This window comes from Theropithecus gelada, chromosome 19 (genome assembly GCF_003255815.1).
Source record: "Theropithecus gelada isolate Dixy chromosome 19, Tgel_1.0, whole genome shotgun sequence".
In the NCBI taxonomy this organism is placed as follows: Eukaryota; Metazoa; Chordata; class Mammalia; order Primates; family Cercopithecidae; genus Theropithecus; species Theropithecus gelada.
The window spans coordinates 4,317,146-4,327,978 of NC_037687.1; the positions used below are offsets into that span (position 1 = coordinate 4,317,146).

General features: G+C 47.9%; 1 protein-coding gene across 1 annotated transcript in view; it reads left to right on the plus strand.

Annotated features, from left to right (window-relative positions):
- The first annotated feature begins 2,773 nt into the window (after nt 1–2,773).
- CHAF1A (chromatin assembly factor 1 subunit A) overlaps nt 2,774–10,833 on the plus strand; it is a 44,477-nt gene continuing 36,417 nt past the window's right edge. The window contains exons 1-3 of the mRNA XM_025366523.1: nt 2,774–2,978; nt 6,076–6,126; nt 8,804–9,660. Coding sequence (XP_025222308.1) covers nt 2,927–2,978; nt 6,076–6,126; nt 8,804–9,660 — 960 coding nt within the window. The 5' untranslated portion in view covers nt 2,774–2,926. The remainder of the gene's footprint in view (nt 2,979–6,075; nt 6,127–8,803; nt 9,661–10,833) is intronic.

Below are 10,833 nucleotides of genomic sequence, written 5' to 3' on the forward strand. Positions count from 1 at the left end.
CTTCCTAACATATTTTACAAAGCCTGCATAATTTGGCCCCATCAACTCTCTCTGTCTCTCTCCATTTTCTTTCTTTCTTTTTTTTTTTTTTTTTTTTGAGACGGAGTCTTGCTCTGTCGCCCAGGCTGAAGTGCAGTGGCACAATCTCGGCTCACGGCAAGCTCCAGCTCCCAGGTTTATGCCATTCTCCTGCCTCTGGGATAATGTAGCTGGGACTACAGGTGCCGGCCACTTTGCCTGGCTAATTTTTTTGTATTTTTAGTAGAGACGGGGTTTCACCATGTTAGCCAGGATGGTCTCGATCTCCTGACCTCGTGATCCGCCTGTCTCAGCCTCCCAGAGTGCTGGGATTACAGGCGTGAGCCTCCGTTCCCAGTCCCCATAGATTCTTCTCAACTATTCTTTCTTCCTCTTCTATAATTCATAATCCTTGCTGTCTATGAGACTCTGCTAACGTCGTTTCCCTCTTCTACATTATTCCTGAGTCTTTCCTCCACCCTTTGTACCTAAAGAGGACGTTGTGTGGAATGTCGCCTCTTCCAGGAAGACTTCCCAGGTTGACACCTGGTTATTGATACGGATTTTTATATCAACCGTTATTGATAAAAATGTACAAAATGAATTGGAAATAATTAATTGGAATGACTAAATGAATCAAAAAAGAGAAACTAGAAAATGACTACAGTTAAAAAGGTTGGTACTTAAAAGTGTTGAAATCGCTGAGAGATTTTGTTGATTTTTTGAAGCAGAAGATTGCTGGAAGTTTCCAAAAGCCTCAAAAGAAAGTAGTAGACTAGGCCGGGCGCAGTGGCTCACGCCTGTTATCCCAGCACTTTGGGAGGCCAAAACGGGCGGATCACGAGGTCAGGAGATCGAGACCATCTTGGCTAACACAGTGAAACCCCGTCTCTACTAAAAATACAAAAATTAGCCAGGTGTGGTGGTGGACACCTGTAGTCCCAGCTACTTGGGAGGCTGAGGCAGGAGAATGGTGTGAACCTGGGATGTGGAGCTTGCAGTTAGCCAAGATCACGCCACTGCACTCCAGCCTGGGCTACAAAGCGAGACTGTCTCAAAAAAAAAAAAAAAAAAAAAAAAGGTAATAGACTAGGTCAATCAGGGAGTTATTTCAGAATATATACACCCTAACCTCACTTCCCAAGATTTTTATGAGGCTATTAGGAATACTTTGAAAGAGCTTATTGATGTGCTCTGATAAGCTCTGATAAGAGCTCATGTGCCCTTAACTGTGATCCACCGCTGTAAATCAATGAAAAATGCCAGAATGTCAGAGAAGGGGTTGAAAACATCTTCATAGCTCAGACAGGGAAACTGAAATATTGAGCAATGATATGACTTGCCCAAAGTTGTGTCCCCAAATTTTCTATTTCTCCACACTTTTCCCAACAAACACTACTGGCTTAATTATCCAATCTACTTCAATAGAATTTCAAACTTGGGCTAAAGTCCAATCTTCTCTGCTCACCTCTCCTTCTGAGATTAAATTGGTGTGGAAGAAAACCTGTTTCCGCTGGGCGCGGTGGCTCACGCCTGTAATCCCAACACTTTGGAAAGAAAAAGGAAAGGAAAAAAGGAAAGAAAGATAGAAGAAAGAAAAAAGGAAAGAAAGATAGAAGAAAGAAAAAAGAAAAGAAAGGAAAGAAAAAAAAGAAAGAAAAAAGAAAGAAAAGAAAGAAGAAAAAAAGGAAGAAAGGGAAAGAAAAGAAAGAAGGAAAGAAAACAAAGAAAGAAAAAAAAAAAAGAAAGAAAGAAAGAAAAGAAAGAAAGAAAAGAAAGAAAAGCAAGCAAGCAAGCCAGCCAGCCACCCAGTCAGCCTGTTTCTAGACTCACAAGCTGACACTGAAGTTCTGTTTTGTGTGAGGCTTTGAATCTGTTTGATCTACACAGTTCAATCAAATATTTATATATTCACTCAAATATTTATTGACCTGGTAAATATGATCAGTTACTAACAGGTTCTGGGGTTCCAGTGAGGAATGAGTCCTGCCCTCGTCACAACTAATGACAAAAGCAGAAATTAATTCATTCGTCAAATAAGAAACTAATACAAAGACACAGCTGTAATTGCTTTAAGAAAAAGAACAGTGCTGTAGGCACTTGATCTTGTCAGGGTTGGGGAAGAAAAGGCTTCCTGGGGTGCCGATATAAGATCCGAAAAGTATAAATTATCCAGGAAAAGAGCTGCGAAAAGATTGTTCTAGGCAGAGAAACAGCATGTGCCAATTTCCCGAGGATTAAACCAGAAACCATCTCGTCCATTTCGTTCATTCTACATGTTATTTACTGAATGTCAAATACGTCTGAAGCGCTCCCCAGACTTCCTTTTATTGTTCTTGTAGAAAGCAATTTATAATTTTAATTGCTGTTGCTATATTTAGCCGATGTCCCATTAGGATAAACTCAAAACTCCAGGTTCCTCATCTAAATCCCTCTTTGAAGTTGTCATCTGCGCTCTGCGTAAAACGTTCTCCTGGTGACGTAAGAGCCTGGGCCTCCCTCCTCTTAGGACTATCCCACGCGATCAGCCAGTCACAGCGCAGGACAATCAGCTTGACACCTTCTTTCCCCAATCGCAGGGCAGCTCCTCCCAGCCAATGACAGGCCTCCGAGGGGAAGCCCCGTCCCACGCGGAAATATCAATGGGCGAGCCCTGGGAGGAATAGAAGTCACGGCTCTCGCGAGGATGCCCCCGGCGCTCCTCAATTCCCGAGGCGAGCCGTCACGTGACCCGGGCTCGCCCAATTGGCGCGCGGACCACTGGGGTAGCCGCGGTTCCCGCCAAATACGAGCGCGGCGGCCGCGGCGGCAGCAGCTGCGGCGCGGGCGGGAGGGCGAAGAGCAGCCGCCGCCTGAGGGGAGCCCGCGCCTCTTCCGCCTGAGAGGAGCTCGAGCCGCTGCCGGGGCGATGCTGGAGGAGCCGGAGTGCGGGGCGCCCGGCGCCAGGGGAGCCACCGCAGGTCGGTTCGGGCCCGCGCCGAGGGGAAGGGGGGGCGCGGCGCGCGGCCTGGACGGGCCGAGGCGGCGATGGGAGGCGGACGGGCCTCCCGGCGCCGAGCCTGGTCCTGTGGGCCGGGCGATCACCCCCTGGAGTCTTCTCATCCCCAGCGAAGGCCTGGCGTCCCCAAGGGCACCCTCCTTGACGTTATTGTTGTAGCCGCGACCATATTGTTTCCGGCGCTTTTGGGTCAGTTTGTCCCTCCAGGGCCCTCTGGGGCGACGGGTCGGAGGAGCCGAGACGGGAAACTGAGGCCCAGGGAAACGAAAGGGCTTGCCCTGAAGGTTACTGGGTGCGTTTGTGTCCCTTGACCATGTTGGACCTTGCAACGGGTGGGGAAACTGAGGCCCGAGCTCGCACGAGCTCGGGGACCGGGACCGATGCCTCTGCGGGTCGGGGCAAGCCCGGGTAAGAGGCCCAGATGGTGGGGATGGCCAGGAGGCTGGGACTCCCAAGTTCTTGCTACTGCCTGATAAGCACCGTGACTTTCTCCTCCCTGTGCCTTGGAACGGGGTCTTTGGATCCCACAACAAACCTTCCCGAAACGTGGGAGGGTGAACCAAGGAAGACCAGACTGCTCCTCTCCCTTGCTGGACTCTACATTACATAACGCTTTGGCAGCGCTTGGCATTACGCTTTGGCACATAGTAGGTGCTCACTAAATAATGTGAACGAATGAAGGGCTAGAATGGACACCAGTCCAGTTTCTCAATCTCAGCAGTGTTGATATTTGTTGCTGTCCTGGGCACGGCACTGCAGGGTGCTGAGCATCATCCCTGGTCTCCGCCTTTTGCAGGCCAGTAACAGCCCCTCTCCCCAACTCTTAGTAACAACCAAAAATACCATTGCCCTGTGTTCCCTATGCAGCAGATTCCTCCTTGGTTGAAAATCGTGGCTGTAGTTCCTTCTAGCCTTTGGGATTTCACGGAGACATGAAATTAATATAAAGTTGGTACTGTCCTGGAACTGTGATGTTTTAAGTCAGGATGTTTAACTTTATTTTATTTTATTTATTTTGAGACAGTCTTGCTCTGTTGCCCAGGCTGGAGTGCAGTGGCAGGATCCCAGCTCACTGCAACCTCTGCCTCCCTGGTTCAAGTGATTCTTCTGCCTCAGCCTCCTGAGTAGCTGGGATTACAGGCTTGCACCACCATGCCTGGCTATTTTTTTATTTTTCAGTAGAGACGGGGTTTCACCATGTTGGGCAGACTGGTCTCGAACTCCTGACCTCAAGTGATCCACCCGCCTCGGCCTCCCAAAGTGCTGGGATTACCGGTGTGAACCACCATGCCTGGCCAGGATATTTAATTCAAAAAAAAAAAAAAATTGCTACTCGCTAGGACCATACTATCATGAAAGGAAAGTATATTTTAGTGCCAAATAAAATTAGGATGTAATTGCAGAATAAAGAGCAGTTAGTAACTTTATACACACATATGTGTTAATTGTGTGTATCTTTGGATCCCTGGATTGGGAGTGTCCGTTTTATATACAGGATTTTTTAATGAGGGGGGTCCTGTTTTTAGTGAGGTTGTTTCTGTTCCACTTGCATCAAAGCTAGTGACTCAGAACCACACAAATAGATCTTTGTGATTGTCCTGAAAATAAAGTTAAGTGACTAAAAATCATATCCTTCAGCTGGGTGTAGAAATCCATGTCTTTTGGTAACTGGAAACTTGAGAATGATATTCTCTGAAGTGACTAGAAAGGAAATGAGTTTTCTCAGTACCTTTTCTTATTCGCTAAGCTTGGGGCAGAGGGTTGGGTGGTTTCATGTATGGATGGTGAAGTTTTTTAGGAAGCTGCAGTCTGCTTTTAAAAAATACTCATATAACGCTTATAAAACATACGTAGATTAACCAAAATAACTAGGTTTTTCCAAGCCAGATCTCCTGGTAAGTGTGAACTTCCTAAACTTACTCAGTTTAAGGTATTTATCTAAAGACTCGGTTCTATTTATGGTCACTTCGGCATCTGCTTTGATATTATTAGATGCTTTTCTTGAGATTTTTTTTGCAGGAAAATGTTCTGTCTTATCATCTCTTGATAGCACTTCAGCTCCTGCCTGGCATGCTCCAGGTGCTTTAAATTGTGGTACCTTCATGAATTCTCTTTAAAAAGGAAAGGATACCTTTTCTAATTTTACAAATTTGGTGGTGGTGTGGGGGCTTGGGTTGGAGGAGGATGTTTGGGGATCATGTGAATGAAATAGGTAATCCGATTTTTTCTCTCATCCCTACTTTTACTCATTCCACTTTCATTTCATGAAACAGTTCCTGTTTCTCTCTTAGCTGGCTTTCTGATGTATTCCAGACCCTAACCAGGTACCATAGGTGCAGCATGGAACAAATCTTTCTGCTATCATAGAGTTGGCATTTTGTTTAGGGAGAGACATAATAAACACGAAAGTTTCAGATTAAATGCCACAAAGAAAATAAAACAAGACATGACAGTGTCTAGAGTAGGATTTCTCAAACTATTAACATTTTGAGGCCAGGAGCTGTGGCCAGCAGTTTGGGAGGCCGAGGCGGGTAGATCACGAGGTCAGGAGTTCGAGACCATTCTGGCTAACATGGTGAAACCCCGTCTCTGCTACAAATACAAAAATTAGCTGGGGGTGGTGGCACGCGCCTATAGTCCCAGCTACTTGGGAGGGTGAGGCAGGAGAATCACTTGAATTGGGGAGGTGGAGGTTGCATTGAGCTGAGATCGTACCATTGCACACCAGTCTCAGTGACAGAGCAAGACTCTGTCTCAAAAAAAAAAAAAAAAATTTTTTTTTTTTGGCCATATAATTCTTCATTGTGGCGTGCTGTGCATTGCATTGTGGGATATTTAGCAGAATCCCTGGCCTCTACCCACTGGATGTGAAAAGCATCCCTTCGAGCCCTCCCCACATCATGACAACCAAAAGCATCTCTAGACTGTGCCAAATGGCCCCCGAGGGCAGAGGGGTCAGAATTGCCTCCACCTTGTACATAATTGGTTCTACATATGTGTTTGCTAACTTGATTATTTGCAACATTTAACAATTTACCCTTTGACACTTTTATTCGCAGCCATGGATTGCAAAGATAGACCAGCTTTTCCAGTTAAGAAGTTAATACAAGGTAATTATTTGGAAATGGGTTAAAGAGTTGTTCCTAGTTTATAGTCTTCCTTGTCTCTTGTTGGAGACCTCAGTGGAAGCGTGGAGCTAGAAGGGAGAGAAACAGTCCCTCTTCAGACTAGGAAGCTGGGAAAATGCTTTTCACACAGTAATGTCTGGTGGGATTCCCACAAGTAAACCCCGAGGCCTCCACTCACCCACAATTGGCATTTTGTAACCTGCAGCTGGGGAGCTGTCCTGTGTATTGTAGGGAGCTTAGCAGCAGCCCTGGCGTCTTCCCACTGGATGCCAGTAAGTGCATCCTCCAAGTTGTAACAACCAAAAATATCTCCATACGTGGCTGATGTCCCCTGGGGTAGAACTGCCCCCGTGGAAAACCACTGTTGTCCTGGAAGATAAATGTTCCCAAATCCTTCTGTGTAAAACGGGGAGTGCATTTACCCTTAGGCCACATGAGTGGTCGGATTTTTTTTTTTTTTTTTTTTTTTTTGAAACGGAGTCTCACTCTTGTCAGGCTGGAGTGCAGTGATGCCATCTCGGCTCACTGTAACGTCTGCCTCCCGGGTTCAAGCAAATTCTCTTGCCTCAGCCTCCCAAGTAGCTGGGATTACAGGCGTGTGCCACCACACCCAGCTAATTTTTGTATTTTTAGTAAAGACAGGGTTTCAGCATGTTGGCCAGGATGGTCTCGATCTCCTGATCCCCCTGCCTTGGCCTTTCAAAGTGCTAGGATTACAGATGTGAGCCACCGTGCCCAGCCCAGATTGTATTTTTAGAAACTACAGTTTTGGGTTTTTCAAACTTGGGCTGGGTGCAGTGCGTGCATACCTGTAAAACCAGCTATTTGAGTGGCTGGGATGGGAGGATTGCTTGAGCCCGGAAGTTCAAGGCTGCAGTGAGCTATAATCACACCACTGCACTTCAGCCTGGATCACAGGAAGACTCTGTCTCTTTTTTTTTTTTTTTTTTTTTGAGGCGGAGTCTCGCTCTGTTGCCCCCAGGCTGGAGTGCAGTGGCGCGATCTCGGCTCACTGCAAGCTCCGCCTCCCGGGTTTACCCCATTCTCCTGCCTCAGCCTCCCGAGTAGCTGGGACTACAGGCGCCGCCACTACGCCCGGCTAATTTTTTGTATTTTTTTAGTAGAGACGGGGTTTCACTGTGTTAGCCAGGATGGTCTCAATCTCCTGACCTCGTGATCCGCCCGTCTCGGCCTCACAAAGTGCTGGGATTACAGGCTTGAGCCACTGCGCCCGGCCGACTCTGTCTCTTAAAAGAAAAAAAGGGAGAAGCCAGACACAGTGGCTCACACCTATAATTCTAGCACTTTGGGAGGCTAAGGTGGGCAGATTGAGCTCAGGAGTTTGAGACCAGCCTAGCCAACATGGTGAAACCCCATCTCTATTAAAATACAAAATAGCTGGGCATGGTGGGGGGCACCTGTAGTCCCAGCTACTTGGGAGGCCGAGGCAAGAGAATTGCTTGAACGCGGGAGGAAGAGGTTGCAGTGAGCCAAGGGTGTACCATTACACTCCAGCCTGGTGACAGAGTGAGACTGTCTCAAAACAAACAACCCCCCCCCCAAAAAAAAAACCAGGTTTTTATTTGGTCTATTACATGATGAAATAGTTAATAAAAAGATGAATTGCCATGGAAGTAAGTGAACATAGGTTCCTTGGGATGTTCACTCTCCAAAGTGTTTCTGCGTCCCTCCTAATGAGCCCGAATCCTGGCAGGCTCTGGGAGAACAGTCTGATTGATGAGAAACGCCTAACAGAGCCTGGGGTGCTGAGGCCAGGAAAAAAACCAAAACAAAAAACCCTGTCCACAAATATGTCTGTGTATTTTCTACTTGAGAACCAGATGCAGTTATCATCAAATGAGATTTTCACCCATTATAAATAAATTTGGAATATGAACTGGATCTGAAATCAAAAAATGTCTCTTGAAATTCTGGCAGTAGCTCTGCTAAAAGACTTCTCAGGATTTTGTTTTTGTTTTTTTTGAGACAGAGTCTCGCTCTGTCGCCCAGGCTGGAGTGCAGTGGCCGGATCTCAGCTCACTGCAAGCTCCGCCTCCTGGGTTTACGCCATTCTCCTGCCTCAGCCTCCTGAGTAGTTGGGACTCTAGGCGCCCACCACCTTGCCCGGCTAGTTTTTGTATTTTTTAGTAGAGACAGGGTTTCACCGTGTTAGCCAGGATGGTCTCGATCTCCTGACCTCGTGATCCACCTGTCTCGGCCTCCCAAAGTGCTGGGATTACAGGCTTGAGCCACCGCGCCTGGCCAGGATTTTGTTTTTTTTTAAATTAGGATGTTGAAGTGGGGCATGGTGACTCACGCCTCTAATCCCAGCACCTGGGTTCAAGCTGTTCTCCTGCCTCAGCTTCTCAAGTAGCTGGGATTACAGGCACGTACCACTACACCCAGCTATTTTGTATTTTTAGTAGAGACGGGGTTTCACCGTTTTGGTCTGTCTGGTCTCGAACTCCTGACCTTGTGATCTGCCTGCCTTGGCCTCCCAAAGTGCTGGGATTACAGGTGTGAGCCACCGCCCAGATAGACCCTTTTTAAACTTTAAAATTATCCCCCACGCCCGTGTCCCAACAAGTCAATAATTTTCAAGCTCATGAGTGGTTGTAACTTTAAACGTTCACTAAAGATGGCTTTCTCTTTGTTTCAGCCCGTCTGCCGTTTAAGCGCCTGAATCTTGTCCCAAAGGGGAAAGACGATGACATGTCAGATGATCAGGTTACTTCTGTGCAGAGTAAAAGCCCCGATTTGGAGGCCTCTTTGGACACCTTGGAAAACGACTGTCCTATGGGTTCTGACATAGACTTTAGACCAAAACTTGTCAATGGGAAGGGTCCCTTAGATAACTTTTTAGGAAACAGAGTCGAAACCAGTGTTGGCCAGAGCACAGTCATCATTGATTTGACAGAGGACTCAAATGAGCAGCCAGACAGTCTTGTGGACCACAATAAACTGAGTTCTGAAGCTTCTCCCTCCAGGGAAGCAGTAAATGGCAACCGAGAAGACACTAGGGATCAGCAGGGGTCGTTGAAGGCCAATCAGAACGACAAGTTGGCATTTCCTGGAGAGACCCTTTCAAACATTCCTTACAAAACAGAGGAGGAGGGTGTTGGCTGTGGAGGTGCAGGGAGGAGAGGTGACTCCCAGGAATGTTCACCACAGAGCTGCCCGGAGCTGACGAGTGGTCTGAGACTGTGCTCCAGAAAGGAGCAGGACAGTTGGAGTGAAGCTGGGGACATCCTGTTCAGAGGGAAGGTGCCCATGGTGGTCTTGCAGGACATCTTGGCTGTGAGACTGCCCCAAACCAAGTCCCCTCCAGCCACACCCCAAGGCAAGGACATGACCCCTGAGAGCGGGACATTGGAATCTTGCCCTGAAGAAGACTCTGTACTCAGCCATTCGTCCCTGAGCTCTCCCTCTTCCACCAGCTCTCCTGAGGGGCCGCCTGCTCCCACAAAGCGACACAGCAGCACCAGTCCCTTCCCCACCTCCACGCCCGTCCGCAGAGTGAGTATCTCCCATGGAGTCCCTACACATCAGTGCTCATGGATCTCAGAGCACGCTGTCAGTCTCCACCGGGTCACCCAGCTGGTCTGTGGCAGAGTGAGCGGGGCCACAGGCTGGGTCCTGGGACTCGACACGGAGTTCTTGTATCAAAACTCAGTGTTCGGTTCTGCATTCGTTGTGATGCGCCTGGGACTTAATTCATCAACAGTGTACCTGGTGTACTGTGTGGATAACACCCTGCTGTTTTGCCTTCGTTGTTTACATCTAATTAGTGATAGCTTAGCCGTTTTAGGGAATTAGGATCTGAGCTGGCGCTGTAACCCCTCACTTGAGATTCCAGGTCCAGCTCTCTCTGTGCCCCTCCCATCCAAGCATAGAACTGTAGGGACGGGGCTATGGAGGCATTGAGCACTGAAGTGGCAGTGAGACGGCAGGAAGCATGACATGGGGAATTCTGTAGAGTCAGCACAGCCACCCATCTAAAAAACCTCACCTGGGGTCAGGTGCAGTGGCTCATGCCCGTCATCCCAGCACTTTGGGAGGCCGAGGTGGGAGGATCGCTTGAAGATCAAAACCAACCTGGACAACAAAGACACCATCTCTACAAAAAAAAAATTATTTTTATTTTTTTGACACAGCCACTCTATCACCCAGCCTCTGGAGTTCAGTGGTGTGATCTCTGCTCACTGCAACCTCCGCCTCCCAGGTTCAAGCGATTCTCTGCCTCAGCCTCCCTAATAGCTGGGATTACAGGTGTGCGCTACCACACCTGGCTAATTTTTATATTTTTAGTGGAGACAGGGTTTCACTATCTTCGCCAGGCTAGTCTTGAATTCCTGACCTCAAGTGATCTGCCCGTCTTGGCCTCCCAAAGTGCTGGAATTACAGGCATGAGCCACTGCACCCAGCCCTGCAAAAAAATTTTTTTTAATTATCCGGGCATGGTGGCACATGCCTGTAGTCCCAGCCACCTGGGAAGCCGAGGCAGGAGGATCACTTGAGCTGAGGAGTTGGAGGCTGCAGCGAGCTGTGATCACACCACTGTGCTCCAGCCTGGATGACAGAGTGAGACCCCATCTGGAACCATTTTTAAGGACCCCATAAGAGGGACTTTTGCATGGTCTGTCTCTGTTACTGTTTTTTTATTAGCACGATGGTGTCCTTAGGGTCTTA